Below are 18,281 nucleotides of genomic sequence, written 5' to 3' on the forward strand. Positions count from 1 at the left end.
TTAGGTGGTCTGAATTGCCTCCTTTGTTGATAATATAAACAATTTAGGCTCCTCACTTTGGTCCTCTGGACTACATCTAAATTAGATGCTAAAAATAGCCTAAAGTAGATGGTGTGAGTTCTCTCCTTCCCACCTTAAAGAAATCGCTTCCAGAAATATTCATTAGCTTTAAACACATGGTGTCATCCCACTTAAAAATATGTCTTCAGGGCAATGAGATTGCCAGGTAGAAGCTAAAACTCCTGTAACTTCTCTACTTGCTACGCACATTTGGAAGTACAAGGGCACCTCAGATACGTTCGTATCCTCTATGCGGCTTTCTTCTGGAAATCAGGAATGTGGCAAACACAATGACAAACAATCCCAGGATACTCAGCCCCACCGCGATGGGAGCTGCTTTGCTGTTTTTATCAGGAAAACATTCTTCTTCTGAAAGTAAAAGGAGATCAGAGAATGTATTACAGCAGAACACCGTACTCCTAGACTATACATCTATATTCCAGAAAAGTTAGCAAATACAAGCCAGAAGTTCTCAAAACCTTGTTTCCTTTTTTCTTTCTTTCTTTTTCCTGAGCTATAGTTAATACATTTTTATCTGTGGTGAATCTTATCTCAAGAAAACTATACTTGCCCCTTTCGAAATAGCTACATGCTTCACTGGAGAATGACTCTGCTCTTCCATGTCCACAGTAATTGTTTTACCATCAAGATCAGTACATACACAGCAGGAGATTTTTCTTGCTGGTAGCAGATGTGGAGCATCACACTACAAAGTGCAAGGCTCAAAATAAAGAGCAAGACACATCCTGCACAGACAAAAACTGCTCCTATGTGGCACCTAATTGCTTCTGCCCAGTAAAAAGTATCAGGCCAGAGACGGGAGCCCATAGTCCAGGACATCATTAGCACAGCAAGGATCCTAGCTAAGTCAGTGTTTCCTAAGAAAAATCAAATTCTAATTGTTCTCTGTGTTTAATTCAGAATATTTGTGGATAATTGTGGCTAACTCAGAACATCAAGAGATTATGAAGGCAGAAGCCTTGGACTTAGTCCAGGGGGTTGCTTTAGCAGTACCATTGTAATTTTATTGTACGTATGATGATATCAGAAAAGGTTTTGACACAAATAGTATCTTTTAAGAACCATCCAACGATATATTCACTCCAAACATACCTCTTAGCTACAGAGAGGCCAAATCCTGACTTCCTAAGCCAGTCCCTACCCAAATGAATATTCAGGTCATCTTCTGATTAAATGAAAACTTATTATGTAAAAATGAACTTCAAGATTGGGGTAAATTGGCGGCTTCCCTATGGCGAGACTGCACCATCTGGGTCACTGACATAAATGGAATATTTACCCAACTAACAATGGCAGGATCAGTCTCAAAGTCACAATACAACAAGTGTAGCCCTGGAGTGAAGGGAAGGTCTGGGAATGATCACTAATGTGTTATCCCAGAATTGGATCAGACCTACATCTTCTGTCTGATCTATAGGAATCGTCTTTCCTTGGGCTCCAGGGAAAGAAAGACCTCTGGCATGATGCTCTGAGTAGCATCTGAGTAGCAAACTATCGTCTAAGTAGGGTAGCTTGATCAGCTAAACCCCAAAGTATATCACAGCTTAGCAGTGAATCCAATTTATACCTAAGGTTTAAGAGAGATCCAACAGCCTCTACCTCTTTCATTTCTTGTGACTATTGCAAGGCAGATTTCGACAGCGCTCTAAGACAAAGGCCTCTGTTGTTATTGTCTAATTCTGATGACTATGCTGGCACAGATAGTAGCTTAGCTTGGGCTTTTCCCCAATGGGAGTCTTTACGCCAACGGCAGGCAGTTAGCCCAGGGAGCATGTGGAGTGCATGACATCATGTCACAGCTCCAGAGCCTCCACGCAGCTCTCCCCAAAATCTGATCCTCTTCTCCTCTCATCCAGATGGTCATTTCATGTGATGCAATGCCACAAAGCCAAAGGCATCAGCATTCCACTAGATGCTGCCTTTTAAAAGCTTTGTCTGATTAATGCAACCTGCTGTTAAGGAAGTGAGCTGAAAATTATTTGTATTTGAGTATTGCAAACGCCAGAGATGTTTGAATTGGCCATTTCGCTTTGACAAAACCTTGGGCTATGAACTCTAGGAATTGTTTCTGATATACTGAAGTGCAGTTCAGGAGACACCTTTACAGCTTTCCAGACTCAAACAGGCCAAGCTATTGTAACGCTGCTGCAGTCTGTACAAAATTGTAAGGAACTTGAAACCAGAGATCATTAATGTTTTCTTTTTCTTCCCCCTTTAAAGATAAGCAAATCAGGATCAACAGAAGTGAAACTACCAGTATTGAGAAACCTGAGGGGAGGAGGCTGGTGATGTGTATAGAGTCATTCCTTCACTGGGGATTTTGTCTTTCAAAATCTGCATACACAGCAGAAGTACGTAACAGTTTCATAACTATTTCATGGCCCCTGGGGAATGATTTCAGAGGTGGTAGCTGCTTTCTCAGCCCTTTGATTAACAGCAAAACTAATTAATTTTGTATATGGTATTGATTAGCAGAGATTAGCCTGACCTTGGGGGGAGAGAGAGAGTCTTTCTAAGCTCTGTCTCTGCTAGAGGTGACGCCATACCAAAAGCCATATCTGAACTCATTCATTGTACAAATTCAAATGGGAATTTGGGGACCAGGTGGGATCCTATGAGTTGTTGCAGCTTGGTTTTATCCTATGAAAAAAATCTTCATGAGAATGAGAGCATAGATTGGATTCTCAGTGTGGCTTTTAGCAACTTAAAGTATATAAAAAAAAAAGTCCATGTCTTAAAAAAGCCCCAGATGTTGTTTCCCATTATAATTCCTTTTAGAATAAGAAGGGCAGCCAAAATATTGAGCTAACAAAAGAAGAATCAGTCAACCAAAGCCAAACTGAGCCAAAAGACAGATCTAAAGTAAAAAGAAGAATACACGGGCAATATTTTGTAAGCACGCAGAAAGTCAAATGTTGGAAGAAGGAGATGTTTTATTAGTGCATATGAAGGGCTGGAGAGCTGATAAGCCTATCTGTCTACCTGAGTTCTTGTATGGAAACACCCTGAGAGGAGGGGGGTGATTCCCCACAGAAATGTGAAGATGTACAATTTGAAAGAGACCACAGGGTACCATCTAGTCCACCTCTCTGCTTTTTGTAGGATCTTTCATGCATCTCATAAGAAGTAAGGCAGCAGACCGTGAGAGTGTCCATACTGTGGGACATGGGAGTTTCCTGGTGCACCCAGCAGTCCTGGACCCCACACCCCGGCCAGGTCCTGGCTGCATCGCTGGACAACAAACAAGGATGACAACATCTCATTTCCCTGCGGAAGGAACCCCAGGTGTGGGTGTAGGGAAGAAGTTGTGATGAGCCTCAATACATTCTCCCAGTGTGGGCAATCCAGGGACCAGGGGAGTCAGTACTGGCCTGTCTCTGTCTTTTACTAAGCTACATGGTTGCCTCTTTGTGGCTGTACTCAAGAAAAGACAAATTGCAGAGATAAGCGTCACATTTAATTCTGAAACTATGGAGCATGCCAATTGTGCTTCTCCTCAGGAGTGCATTTCATCATGTCTAGGCACAGCTGCTCTGAAACTATCATCCTGCATTCACAAATATGCCTTATTAGTTGGCAGTTTTGCTGCTGCAGCTGTGGGACATCATGAGTGTCAAGAGCCTTTCAAAATAGCTAAAATCTGACTATGTCAGGAACAGTGACCTTGAACTGAACTGTACATATTAGGGGTTTGGGCAATGCAGTGGTGGTGAACACACTTCTGCTTGCTCTGGGAGAAAACGGGTGAAGAATAAAATGGTGGCTGTAGAGTTGAACATTTTTAATGAGAAGGTGAAACAGAAGGTATTGAATATAGGAGGGAAAGGTACTTTTCCGTCTTCCATAGGTATTAGCAGTGTGTTGAAAATGACTCAGAAAAGGGTGAGAATACAACAGCAGGCAGGTTACAGTATTTGGGAGCTATTACAAATTGCTGTGATTGTGCTATAGCTGTAATAGGATCACCGCATGTGTATGGTTATAATCTAGCAGAAGGAGATACCTCAGGCTAGCAGAATGCTGACATGTAGATCTTGGAAGGGTGGAAAAGGTATCCTTTCTACTTACCTTTTCCAAACTGGTTACCAACAATATCAAATGCCTGCAGCTGCATATTAACGAAGAGTAGCTGGAAGTTCTTCTCCAAGCTGAAGGTTTGCTTGCTGGCACACTTAAAGGAATTCCCCAGCTTTGTTGTAAACAGCTTCTCATGTATGGCTGCATAGTAAAGCATACCTGGAGGCCATAGAGAGACAAATGAGAATCTGCACTAACTCTGTTGGAACCAACATCTTTCTGAGATAAAATGGAGGATCCCCGGTGCTTTGGCAGAGCAGCAGTCACAGATGTGACTAAAGCATGGACAACAGGTTGCCCAGAGAGGTGGTAGATGCCCCATCCCTGGAAACATTCAAGATCAGGTTGGACGGGGCTTTGAGCAACCTGATCTAGTTGAAGATGTCCCTGCCCATTGCAGGGGGGTTGGACTAGATGACCTCTAAAGGTCCCTTCCAACCCAAACTATTCTGTGATTCTATGATTCTACATTTTCCCCATAATGTATCAGTTACATTTCTTCCATGTTTAAATGAGTGCTTTAATTATCAATGGGCAACTCAGCTGAGCTTGGGTCTGAAAAAGTGGCTAAAATTTCAGATGCTGCTTCATATTTTAACAATCTGAGTCTGCAAGAGGGGGTTAGGATTCTCGCAGGAGCAGACAACTATCTTAGGTCTCCAGCATGGCTATTTCCAGACAAAACAGAGATACCATCTCTAGCATGGGAATTTGACATATCTAGTCTGTATTGCTTTATGTATTAAATATGTTTTTAAACATATTTCAGTGTCACAGTACTTTATGGAAAATATGGCTCAAGTTCAAGGCATGAAAAGATCTTGTAGCCTGGGCATGTCCTGGATGCATACCCTCCTTTGAAAGCAGATATACCAGTTTAAGACAAAATCATCCACATCACCAACTCTGCATCACTGTATCTCGACCACATCTGCCAGCATACCCCTGGTCCTCTTCAGTCTAAATCAGTACACCAGTGTGTACTGATACAGTTAATTCAGTAATTTTTATCTTAGAAAAAGATACAGGCTTGCTCACTGCAAAAATACTGCTGGTGGACTGTGAAATGACAACATCTGGCACAGAGGCTGTAACAAACAGCCGGGGAGAACAAAGTCTCTTGCCAGCACCACTGTGGAGGATTCAAAGTATATTTGAAGATTTTAAAACTTATGATTAAGCCGATTAGTTTGTGTTTGCTGCAATTTGCACTTAGCAATGCACAGGAAAACTCTGATCATCTAGACTGAGAACATCCCTAGCAGACGTGTCCTCTGGATCAGCTTTTCTTTTACTTTAATTGCTGTAGATCAGAATAGGCTCCACTTGAGTTAATAAAAGTGCTCATCGGTGAGAAGAAAAATTAGGACACACCTGGTCAAGCTCCTGATTTGTTTTTCTTCTTTCGGGGACAAAGGTCAATCCAAATACTTATGAGTAACAAGCAGAGAAGTGACATAATATAGTCGTTAACCTGTCACAGATTTGATAAATTAGGAAGAATTTGTGCAAAATTAATGTCAGAGAAAATCTGAAGTGGTGGCTCAGAATTTTTCTCTTTGACCTAAATGATGTTCTCTTAGCATTTCTTGGAAGGTAGCATCTGGGGCAGCTCCTGACTGTTCAAATGGCGAGAAGCAGGGCTATATAAGAAAAAGAAAATCCGATCGCTAGAGAAGAGCACAGACAAGGTCTAGGATTTCAGCATAGTTTTAAGAACCTCAGCCTGTGTCCAGTTCTTATTTTTGCCAAATCAACATGTCAGACATGCCTCCTCTCCATATTGGTGTATTTGAAATCTGGATCCAGCTCTGCATTTCCATGACCCAGATACTGTATCCATTTAGTTTGCGTATTAGACTGGAAAGATGCATGCAACTGAACTGGATTCACAGCATTTTTGTGTGGTTGCACATAAAAACTTTAAAGACTGTTTTGTATATTAAATTTGGGTTTGAAGTAATCTCTATTCTGAAAGAGTAATGAAAGGCAGGGAAAGTTTTTGAGGACAAAAGGAAAATTGAACAATTCTGATGAAACTGCAGCCCAGTCCCTTCTCTTCCATTTTCATGCCGTAAGATTTAGGTGAATGATGTGTTGAAAGCCTGATAAAATACATAATTTGCAAAATTCAGTGTTTTAAAGATATGAAAGCCTATCACACACCCAGCACAGTTTGATATAAAATTAAGACAATGTAAAATCACTGACCTTCAGAAGATAACTGTAATCTGCTCTCAATTTTACTGACATAGTACATTGGAGCTTGCTGCAAAAGAAGATATATCTTTATTCATAATACATCCTCATATTTGTGGAAAAAAAAATAAATACAGTTCACCACAGCAAAATGGTCACAAAGAATTTCCCAAAGAAACACATTTTAAAGCATCACCTTCAAGACCCAAGAACCAACTTGCTTGGATTTATTGCTTTTTCTTTTCCAAATCACTCCATCTAATAGGTAAGAAGCTGGTGTAATGCAGCAACCTCAGCTACATCACCAATTCTGCTCAGGTCTGTGAAACTGGACCATGCAGGTGTGATTTTGCACACACTGCTTAAGCTAGACATTTGTGTGATACTTGTGGTAACCAAAAGTAGGAGGGAGTTAAGCAAATATTATACATTGCACAAATTAACAGGCATGTGATAAGGCCAATTTATTTTTATTCATCTGTTCTGCTTTCATTGAGAGTCCCTACAGTGGTCTCATGAGTAATCCTGCACTGAACTCATCCACGCTGACCTGCACTCTGACTGTTTGCAGGACCTAAGCTGACACCTTTAGAAGTACTTGGGACTCTTGGCACTGCAGTGCACTTTATGCATAGATGCCCTTCGCGTGAGCAAACTGCAAAAAGCAGCCGTGCTTCTGTGTTCATCGTTGTTTTGAACTAGAAGTCAGCAACAAGCTGAGAGCCAGGAGCTCATCTCATGTTAGTACCACTCATTTCTTATTTTGTCTGCCAACAGCAGTCACTATAAATGAGGAAACAGCAACCTGGATGTGTCTGTGTAGGGTGGAAATAACTGTTCTTTCCACCCTGCAGACACCGTCGGTGCTGGCTGTTTTTTTTCATATGCCTACAGACTGCTGACATGGAAAGCACCTGGTAAAACAGCATAGAGCAAAATTTCCAGCTGACTGTCTTGCCTGCATGTGCCCTAAAAGCCTGGTGCAAGCTGAACGCTGTCCTCCCCAGGACTGTCACAAAGTGAGAGCCAGCCCTAGGAGCTTTTCCCTGGTAGCAGTGTTGGAATATAATGTGAGTCTTTATGTAGCAGCCCTACTATTCATTTTAATTCCAGCTGTGAGCACACGGGGACTGGTGAGTGCAGCTGGTGGATAAATGGCAGCAGACATGAATGTCTCCTGTGCACCCAGTTTTAACATTATGCAGTTTAAAAGCTGGTAGGATGGATTGGGACAGTTTAAGAAAGAAGTACACCAGAGAAGAGGTTCTCAGCATTATTCCTACTTAAAGACATAAATAGGTCAAATATTACCCTTTTTTTTGGCTGCAGCGCTATATTCTGTTTGGCTACAGTTAATAACTTTGCTTGGGGAAAACACCTGCTCCTACTTCACATCTTGTGGGTTGGTTACAAAACTTCCTTTTTTCAAGTTCTTTGCAAAAAGCAGCTGGCAGTGGTGAGTACTGAGCCAGCCGCTCACCTCCCACTACCCCACACCAGCACCGCAGCCCTCGGGCCTGATCCAGCTCCTCTTTTACCAGTGAAAATCAGAAGTGCCATCGCTGGAGCACTCCTGGTTCAAAGCAGTTAGAGAGGCTGTGGGGGCCAAACACAAAAACCAGCAGCAAAATGATTTCTTATTGACTTGAATTTCAAAGAAGTCTAAGCCGAGCCCTGCTGTGCTCTTGAGGCTTATCTTTAAATGAAGGGAGGATTGTCTAATGCTGTGCCAATAACCACCTTTTTCAGGGCAAGACAGGTCAAGTACCTCCTAAAGGTTCACATCACTCTCCTTAGCACTGCTGCGAGCTGGGGCTTTCATGGGTACTTGAATCACCAGACTTTTTCTAAGGATCCTTGTAACACAGAAAATGCTCCCCTTGTTGCAGGAAGCATACGTTTAAAGCAAACACTCATGGTCTGAACTGATCGTTTGTTTTAAAACAGCTCCTTGATTTTTAACCTCACTTTACCTCTGTAGCTTTTAGACAACTTTTTGCCGTAAACTAAAATCAAGGTGATTATTAATTGATATCTTTTCTCTGCTCAGGCGTTAATGACCCAGGCGTGGTATAATTTGCTGTTGCCTCTTGGACTTTCTATGGAAATGACTGATTAACCATTTGTACTTTTCTTAATTGTCACTAATTTGAGCTTGGAACCAGGCTGTAAGATTGACATTTTGGCTTGATTAATTGAAGGACACAGATCAGCAGCGATGGCCAGATGCAGCTCTGTACTGTTATGGAGCTCCAGGACATGGCCTTAATGCATGTTACACTCAGTCAGAGTTTGATGGGATCCAACCCGTGCCGTATTCCTCCCTGCCCATTAATGACTTTATACACAGTATTAACTTCTGTCTTTAGCCCTGCTGGCATCATCACCCAGCCCTTTTTAGCTTCCAGATAAATAGTACTGCGTGCTGCCTCCCAAAATGTGTAAACCGTGTAAATGTCTGAGGAAGCAAGAGGATGGCTGCACTCAGCAATTTTCTCCTGTGGTTATAATAGCAGCAGCGCTCTTGGTAGCTTATGTTAAAGCCTCATCCACATACGATGTGGTCCCAGTGGGGAACGTGGTATCAATAGATGCAATGTCAAAAATGTCAAACCTGGCTTCCCTCCCACTAGATTTTTACCTATGTAAAAATGAGATGCAGATTCTGTTTGGGGCTATTTCTAGACTTTGTGTTGTCAAAAAGAAAGCTCATTTTCCACTATGTAAGCAGGGCCTCTCTCTTGCCCAAGTTTCTGTGTGTACTTATAAGTCTCCCTGGTGTGGTGCATTTTAAGAGCACTTATCAACAATTTTGTTGTTGTAGTTCACTTGTTTGGATTTTTCCACTCAGAAATTAGATGAAATTAGGCCCCTTCAGCTGTGGATGGGCCGTGGCTCCTGAGCACTTACAACTGCATAGGCTGCCCTTTGGATTTAACAACCACAGCTGGCTTTTGGCTGGGCAGTTGTGATACTTGGCATTTATGGGAAGCAAATGGCTAATCTCACCTGCATTCAGGTGGTCCCTGAGACACCATTTCGTAAGAGCAACTCGATAGTGTGAGTCAGAGCTCCAGGCACACACACCTTGTTCCTGCCCAGGGACTCCAGTCCCAAACCCATTCCCTCTGTCCTGCTCCAATGCAAACAGCAGACCTGTCTTCCCTCCCACTAGATTTTTACCTATGTAAAAATGAGATGCAGATTCTGTTTGGGGCTATTTCTAGACTTTGTGTTGCTAGACTGGTAGCTTTAACACTGTTCTCTAGGACTTTGTATCAAAGGATGGCAAGGCACTGTACTTACCCTTCATCGCACATACGAACCTTTCCAAACTCAAAGTTCAAATAGCCAAGACCTGATCTGACATTGAACTTAGCCCTGCCCTGAGCAGGGGATTGGACCAGGTGGCCTTCAAAGGTCTTTTGCAACCTGAATTAATCCATGGTTCCTCTTGGGAAGGACAGGAGTAATAATGCCTTATATACCAGTGAAAAACTAGCATAGGGATGAATGAAATGCCTTTTCCCACAGCATAAGCTGCATCAAAGGCAGCCTGAGTTCCAGCTCCCCAATCCTGAACACTCCTTCCCTCTTGTTCTGGTTTCAGCTGGGATAGAGTTAATTTTCATCCTAGTCAAAAACCTAGTCCAGCTGAAACCAAGACACCTCTAAATGCAACAATTACCTTTACAAAGATGAAGTTTATAAACCCTCCACTGAAAGTTATGTTCAGCTCAGACTGCACCATCCCACAGCTGCCAGATGTCTGTGTTGCATTGGGGTCGACAGTCGTGTACTCCGTCTGCTTCTGTGGAGAGAAGAGACATTGCAAGGCTGCTGCTGAAGAGGAGGGAAAAACTTAATAAGAAACACATGGAGATTTATAGCTGCCTTTTTTTTTCAGACAGGCTCTGTGTGGCTGAATGAACAGGGCAGCGGCAGTGGCAGTCTAATCGCTGGCTGCAGGCGTCATTCCCCGCTAGAAAACCAGCACTAGCCCTTGTCTAACACAGCACCAAGCTGTTCCAGTGTGTTAAGCTGGCAGAAGATAATCATTTTCTGCTCATTCAGTGAACTGATATGATTCAGAGCAGGGTCAGATGAACACCAGTGGTAATTTAAAAAAAGGGAGCAGTGGGAACTTGTGCCTGAAGGCAGAGGAAAGATCAAGACAGAGGTTAGATTGGCTTAGGCGTGTTGCTCCTTGTATCCTTGTATTGGCCTCCTCCTCATGTCCTGCACAGTTCATCCCTAGCATCAGCCAACCCACGTTGTAGCCTGAAAGGAGAGCTCTGGGGCCCTGAATACACAGTTTGGCTCCTTCGGTCTCATCTCATACACACCTTTTGTAATAAACATCTCACTGTGGTCTGGTGAGGTTGGGAACAATGCTTCCTGCCTGGCTTCGGACAGGACAAGGGATAAAAGATGTGTAGATGTGGTACTTAGGGACATGGTTTAGTGGTGAACTTGGCAGTGTTAGGTTTACAGTTAGACTCAATGATCTTAAGGGTCTTTTCCAACCTAAATGGTTCTATAATTCTATGAAAATTACTTTCACCAACGTTAGATACTTATCCCATGTTAGAAATATTCAGACTGAAGGCAAGAATATTTGGATTTCTAATGGGGATGGCTCAAGGCATATGAACTCCAGAGCCTGAGGATGTAACCCCACATACTGTATTAATGGAGGTTACAAAACCTTAATTCTGAGGGACATAAACACCATTTTGGGTTTTATGACATCTTGTGCTGAATCATTCACAGTGGATCACTGCTAGGAGAGGGTACCAGCTCCCCTGCTCTGACCCAGCCTGGCAGTTCCTGTGATCCTAAAATCTCCACGTGTCAGCATCAAGACAACCCACCTCTGAATCCAAGTCTGAGAGTTGACAATTTCTTGCTTTCATTGCAACTCGCAATGTCAAGGCCTTCACTGAAGTCAATTCAGATTTTAACTAGTCTCCCATTCTGGGAAACACAAATAACACTGAAGCCTGACCTGCCCTCCCAAGTATTGCTAGCACAGATAGATCGCTGAAATAAGAAAGCACCCATACGTCCCACTGACATCATCATACAAGCCAAAGTACAGCATCTCATCTGCTGTGGCATAGAAAAGGCCTTGGACTGGTAGCAAACCACTTATTTTTATCATACAAGCTAACTTGTGAAAATTGCTTTGAAAGAAGAAGAAAAAATTCCAGCTAATGAAGAAATAGTCGTTACAAAGCTCAGCCTTGTAGTGCTTCCACCTCACCGTCTGTGTATTTTGAGCCATCAGTTGCAAACCCATGACTGCTTTGATGCAGGTCCCGTTCCCACTGGAAATGGTGTATGTGCCAGTGGGGATGGGAGAAGGCCGCGGTGCAAGAGTGGGTCTCAATGTCATCGTAGTAGATGGGATGGTTGTTTGAGTCCCTGGACGAATGGTTGTTGTGTTGGTCATGGCTGTGGCTGTTGGACTTTTAGGCACCGTTGTTTGATTTCCTGACCCCTGTGGTGGGTTTACAGTTTGCATGGTGGTGGCTGCAGCTGTCATTTGTGTATTTGGTGTTGTATGCTTTATGGTTGTGTTTGTGGCTGCCGCTGTCATTTCTGTGCTCACATGTGTTCTGGCTTGCTTGGTTGAGGTGGCTGTTGGACTTTTAGGCACCGTTGTTTGATTTCCTGACCCTGTGGTGGGCTTTACAGTTTGCATGGTGGTGGCTGCAGCTGTCATTTGTGTATTTGGTGTTGTATGCTTTATGGTTGTGTTTGTGGCTGCCGCTGTCATTTCTGTGCTCACATGTGTTCTGGCTTGCTTGGTTGAGGACATAGGGTGCACAGTTGTGTTCTTCACTGCAGGCGTAACCGTTTCCATTGCCTGGGTTGTAGCCTGATCAGCCGCAGTTGTGTTGTCTGCTGATGTTGTGGATACCACCGTGGGAGATTTCTGGCCGGTCACTTGTATGGTGGTTGCTCCCGCCTGGGCTGTTGTGTGATGGCCTGGTGCTGTTGTTACCTGACGCTGGTCTGTTGTCTGCACAGTTGTTCTATGGCTTATGGGTGTTGTTTTAAGAGAGCCTGTGCTGTTAAAATGAACTGTGGTGCCTTGATGGGGTGAAGAATGATAAAGGGAAAGTGGCTGAGCAGAAGTAGCCGTATGGTGGAAGGATGTGGTTTCTGGAGACAGTTTGACCCGCAGGGCCACTTCAGCAAAGCAGGAGGAAAATGCTGCAAAGAAACAAATAAGTCAGTAGTCCAGAAACCTTTATGGTTAACATTTCTGTTGATACCCGCAACATAACTGCACTGATTTTGTTATCAAATGGGTGATACAATTTTATTCTTCATTTGGCTCCAGTCATGATAGGAGAGTGAAAGCAGACATGCTGTAGGACTATCCATAACTTTTCACCGCTCCCCCAGTCTTCACACCTCTGAATACACCCATTGCAGTGGAAGCACATTGGCTCCCAGCTCCCCACACGCTGCTTTTACGGCTGAAGAAGCCGGAGGATGCTGGAGGCATGAGCACACCTTGCACAATCCCCATGCAGCACAAGAATTCCCTTGCAGGCAGTAGTACAGCAAGATTTGCTAGAAGCAAATTATCAAGGTCTAAGGAAGATGAAGTGGGTGTAACAGGCGAAGGGGTGGTTGGTTACTTACCAACAAAGCATGGGGAAAGGGAACATTTTGTGTGTGTGAAGGAAGTGAGGCAGCGTAATGGTCTTACAGTGAATCACAACAGTCTGGGAAACCGGTCTGGGAGACAGGGAAATTCCAGATATTTATTTATGGTTTTGTTGTAGCCATGCCATCTTGAACCCTGAAGTTCTTCCTCCTGGGAGGTACCCAATGGGATGCTCCAAACTACGAAAGACCAGCCCTCTTAGCGATGGGCTTTCAGCAATGAGAAACAAATTTCAGGGTATAGCATCCAGGGGCTTTTTGGACCACATCTAAAAATAGTCACAGCACCAAAATTATGTTTCCATCTTATAACATTTACAGAAACATTTCCCTTACAGAACTGGAAAGAAAATATCTGGCTCCTAAATGTAAATAACGAAGTGAAGAAAAAGTGGGAAAAGTACGTTGTAGCATAGATGAAGGTCACAACTGTTCTGCGTGAGTCTTTGATTGTGAGTATGCAACAAGACTCTGTAAAGACAAGGTCAAGCTAAAAGAAATCATAAATCACTGAGATATATGAATTCCTTGATGGGCACGAAGCTTCAGGTGTAGTTAAATGCTTTACTGCCTAAATTAGCTGGAGGACAGAGATGAATTCTCCAGTTTGGAGACAGAAGGGACCCAGAAGTCCAAGACAGCTCATATTCCTAGCAGTACAGCTCCACAGAGGACACCGCAACACATTGTCTGAGAAGTTTATTGTATGCTGTTTTTTCCAAATATATTTCTCATGAATCGGTATCAAAGCTTTGTGGCAGGCAGGTTGCTGCGATTTGGATTTTAGGATCGATTAAGGCCAGAGGCACATTCAGAGTGGAAATGGCTGAAATCTCACAAGCTCATCTTCCTTTCATTTATTTATTTTCACTCATCATGAACAGAGAACTGCAACAGCAGCTGAATTCACAAAATCTTACCATTTTAGGATACATATAGACTACATCAGAATAATAAAACCTACTGGGTTTTGAATCAAATTCAAGATCGAAATGAAAGAAATGAGAACAGATGTATAGATCTGAACCCACACTTCAATTTTCCCTTAAAATGGCTATGCTAGAGAAGAGCAGAAGTGTAGATGTATACTCCATATTCCTAAAATTGCCTGGGTTTCACCTCTGTGCTGTACAGAATATACTTGACTGCCAGCGTAGCTGTTATCATCAAAGAAGGGCAACTTGATACAGTTGAAAAGCCACAAAAATGACAGGACAGATCCCTCTGATTGTGAATTTTATCAGAAGGAAACTAAAAATGCCATAATTAATATGATACTTCAGTTCATTTTCGCACTTTCCCCTAGACTTTACCACACCTGCTGGCAGAGCTGAAAAGCAGGTAACGTATCTCCTCTGCATGCCAGTGGAAAATCAGAGCAGTTGCCGTATACCAGCTATAGGTAGTTGCAACTAAGTGTATCAGCATGATAAAATCAAAAAAGAAGAAGTTGCAATTTTGACTCTTTTTTCCCCTATAAGATTGCAAAACAACCCGTATTTAAATTTACACAAGTCTTAAATAGTCAGTACTTCTTAGTTTTTAGTTAACAGATTGGTTTCGATTACTGACCAGGTAACACTTCTCTTACAGACATGGAGAGAAACATTATTTCACTAACATTTGGATGCCACCCATAGCTTTTAAATGAAACTTCATTTTCCCCAAAAGGTCATTTCAACCTAACTATTTCTCACTAGAGAAACGTTCAGCCTGACAGGGTCACTGAGGGGTAAAGTCAGAAATGGCTTTGGGGTGATGCATGGCTCATGCTCACCCGGTGACCTGCCAGACCGTTCCTCCAGCCTCCCACGGCTCTCCCCAGCATTTTGGACCCTCTGTCGGGGCTTGGCCATGCTGCTAAACCTGTTGGTTTGGGTCACCTTCTCAAAAGGCATTTGGCCACGTGAGCTCCCAGGGATGGGTAAGGATTGCTCTCCGAATGGTCTTGGCTCTTCTTGAGTGGTTGTTGGAGGTAGTTCGGTAGCTCTGCTGTGCAAAGGGGCAGGAGGGCCCATGGGATGCCTGACCTACCCTCCAACTAAGGCCTGGGAGGCTTCACCACATCTCCTTCGGCGCTGCAGCGTTGCCCCTCTTGGAACCTGGCACAACTTGGCAAAGGAGCCACTTGCACGACTCCCCCCACCGCAGCCCTTTTCACGGCTCTGCCGGCAAAAGGGGCCACAGAGCAACAACGAATTGCAGCTCTGCCTCCCCCTGTTAGTCTCTGTTTCTTTTTTCTGTGAGGCTATCTCAAAACTTCACACGACCAATATTTTGCTCAAGGGATGTGTGCTCCCTGTGGTGCATCCTCCTGGAGCAAGCAGCTGCAATCCCTCATCTCACCTCGGCTTCAAAGTTGTGCGTTACAAGTGCCAAGGGTTGCATTTCTGCCCAGCAAGCCTCCATGCATGCAATGCATCAGAACAAAATTCTCAGAAAAGGATCAGGGCAGCTCTCAGAAATTCGCTGTCCCCAATCTGGGCCTGGAGACCCTGTTTTCATGCTTTGGTGACCAGGGAGGGTCAGTCAACGCCAGCAAGGGAACGTCACTGCTGTGCTCCCAGGTGTTACAGTGGGAAGCGGAGCGCTCAGTGCAGTGATCTGGCTGTGACATTTCTCAGCCTGCCATCCTGTAATGGGGTGGGTGAAAACAACTCTTGCTGGGGATTTTTTCTCCTTCTTGTCTAACCACACACTCATGCTGCTTGGCAGCCCAGCAGGTTTGTTCTGCTTTATGCTGCCCAGAAGAAATGCTCGTGTTTAGCTGACTGATTTTGTGTGGACACAAAAACCTGACCCAGCTCCTACAATCACTGAAAACACTCTCGCCGGCTCCGGCTGCTTTGGTTTGAGTCCTTGAGGAACTGGAAAAGCACCAAGATTTGTCATAGTTTCCCTCCAACACAGGAGCAGTTTCTCAAACCTCCAACCCATCAGACTTTATCCCTTAAACTTTAACTATGTTTAATTCATTATTCTGTGCAACTATGCACAGAAAGACTTGACTTTGTGGCACTAATAAAACATGACAACAAATTACTAAAGGAACAATCAAAAATGGATAAGGAGCTGAGGAAACAAGTTCTTCCTGGTCAAAAAGATCCTTGCTGACCACCAAGTTATTAGTGTTATTTCTCTCAGTCTGATCTTGCTTTCCTTTTGTGTATACATTTTGGGGCTACTTCAGCAGACTCTGGATATGAAGCGGGTGCGGGAAAGCAGAGCAGATATGGCAGGAGCCGCTTTTGGCCAAGTCCCTGGGCTGTTTCCCTGCTCACTGCGCTGCCGCAGTAGAGCTGGGAGGGAGATGGGGGTTGTTACCTGTGTGATCCCTGTATGCCGATGGCAAAACACACTGCAGAAATCCAGCGCCCCACTAGCAAGCTCAAACCTTTAGCCATTACACAGATTAAATCGTGCTCTGTCCTTCTTCACCTGGCAGATTTTGTACCGCTGCGAGCGTTGAGGGACGACTTAACATGCTGGGACATGTATTTGACCAGGCTAGCTCCCCAGATTTTCACAGAGCAGCATTAAGGATTGAACAGTGACTTCGATCTGGTTTGTCGTTGAGCTAAGCCCCAGCCTGCCTCCGCCTTCCCCAAGCCCCCCGCCTCACTCTTGCTTTCCTGATCATGCTCTGCATCTCGCAATGCAGATAAATTAATGACTCGAGCAACGCTTCCTTAGTTTTTCTTCTGCTTGTCTCACTCAAGACCCTCAGTCAGTTCTGCTGGCCTGGGAATTATTTTTAATTAAGAAAAGCAAGCCCCAAAAAGCCTGCTTCTAATACTATTTTGAGCTGACTTCATCACACAGTCAGAGCTTATGTCACCACAGAGTGCAAGGGAAAATACACAGGAAAACATCAGACTAAGTCTATACGTTCTGCAATTAAATGTAGTTATAGTTATTTCTTAGCAGTGGGACTTTATTAAAAGCACCCTTAGTGCTAGCAACAAAACTATTCAAGTTCTCAGTCTGTTAGGTGCTGTCCTGACTGCAAGGAAACAAAACCAGCATAGTCTATCACATTTTTCTGATAGAAATGATGGAGGATGCTACTCACCACAGGCGAAGGTTAGCAAGACGAACTGCCATGCGCTCCTTCCCATGGCCAGCACAGCTGCAGGTTTGACAGATGCTGCTTCTTACCGTGGAGCGGGTGGAAAGGAAATCAAGGTTTCCTGGGGACTGAGAAGTTTCACTTGATGCAGGGAGTGCTCAGTCACATGGCTGGAAAGGAGGTGGAGAGAGAGGGGGGCAGACCAACGCTTCTCGTCTGTAAACTACCACAGAAGGAAATAAATGATGATTAGGAAAGAAAATGAAAACAGAAAGGACTGCAGGCTTAACTGGGGGGAAGACAGGCTCTCACTCTGCAGCTGAGACCTGGGGCTCTGCAAGGCCACCTAAAGCTTCATGCTCCTCTCTCCTGTTTTGATAACTCAGTGCAGACCATAGCTATACTCCGGTGGAGACTTAAGACCTGTAAATCACTACTTTCCCATGTGTTCTTTAAAAAAGTACTTTCTTCAGGGCCAAACTCTTATGTTAAGGCACAGAAGAGAGAGGTGTAATCTTGAGCCATCTCTGCAGAGCGCCTGCTAAAAGCGAGATAGGGCTGAGCAAAGCCCCAAACGGGCTCTGGTCCCAGTTGGGGACTGTCGGCAGCCTTTGCTGGCTGGTTCAGTCCTGCTCCAAGGACTGAGCTTGTTGAAGGTGGATCGGCTGGGGTGGCTCACCATTAGCGTTGTGTCCAAACACAACCCTCAGCAAATAACAATGACCCAGCTCTGTCCCGTGAAGTGCCTCCTCCAAGCCACGCCAAGCTGGGACAGGAGCTGCACAGGCAGGTCCTGGCATGCGTAGCCACGCACCAGAGATCTGCAACAGGAGAGCGTTACGCCTGCTCATGTGTGTGGCTGGATTTCCAGCCCTGGGACTTTGCCATGGGGCCTGCTTGGTGTGGGGGGAGCAAAGCAAGCCCCACACCTGGGATCTGGTGTGGTCCTCATTATTGTTTTTCTCATACCAATATTGAAGTGCAGTAATATGATAAGTAACATGAAAACTCAAGTGAAGTGAAGTTTGCCCCCGGAAATCTGGATACTGGCTGAAATTAGTTCCAATTTATTCTGCTCTCTATATTTACATTGTGTTTCTACATTCTCATTTTTACCTCCTTGCCTTTCTACATGATCCACAACATGCATTTGGGTCAACTAGCGCTCCCT

General features: G+C 44.1%; 1 protein-coding gene across 1 annotated transcript; it reads right to left on the reverse strand.

Moving 5' to 3' along the window:
* Positions 1 to 289: 289 nt before the first annotated feature.
* On the reverse strand, positions 290 to 17,193 carry LAMP3 (lysosomal associated membrane protein 3). The gene is made up of 7 exons (XM_019474324.1): positions 17,114 to 17,193; positions 12,056 to 12,579; positions 11,624 to 11,860; positions 10,046 to 10,168; positions 6,370 to 6,427; positions 4,150 to 4,317; positions 290 to 429 (listed from the first exon to the last, which is right to left on the reverse strand). The coding sequence occupies exons 1-7, from the start codon at positions 17,157 to 17,159 to the stop codon at positions 290 to 292; spliced, it is 1,296 nt and encodes a 431-aa protein (XP_019329869.1). The 5' UTR covers positions 17,160 to 17,193.
* Between the last annotated feature and the right edge of the window lie 1,088 nt (positions 17,194 to 18,281).

This window comes from Aptenodytes forsteri, unplaced genomic scaffold (assembly GCF_000699145.1).
Source record: "Aptenodytes forsteri isolate BGI_AS27 unplaced genomic scaffold, ASM69914v1 Scaffold72, whole genome shotgun sequence".
In the NCBI taxonomy this organism is placed as follows: Eukaryota; Metazoa; Chordata; class Aves; order Sphenisciformes; family Spheniscidae; genus Aptenodytes; species Aptenodytes forsteri.

Excerpts from the sequence above, each read along its gene's own strand:
- LAMP3 (XM_019474324.1), bottom strand. The coding sequence starts at position 17,159 with ATGGGAAGGAGCGCATGGCAGTTCGTCTTGCTAACCTTCGCCTGTG. Across the intron at positions 10,169-11,623 it reads TGGCTCAAAATACACAGACG|AAGCAGACGGAGTACACGAC; the intron begins GTGAGGTGGAAG and ends TTCTCTCCACAG. Across the intron at positions 430-4,149 it reads TGGTAACCAGTTTGGAAAAG|AAGAAGAATGTTTTCCTGAT; the intron begins GTAAGTAGAAAG and ends TTTTACTTTCAG.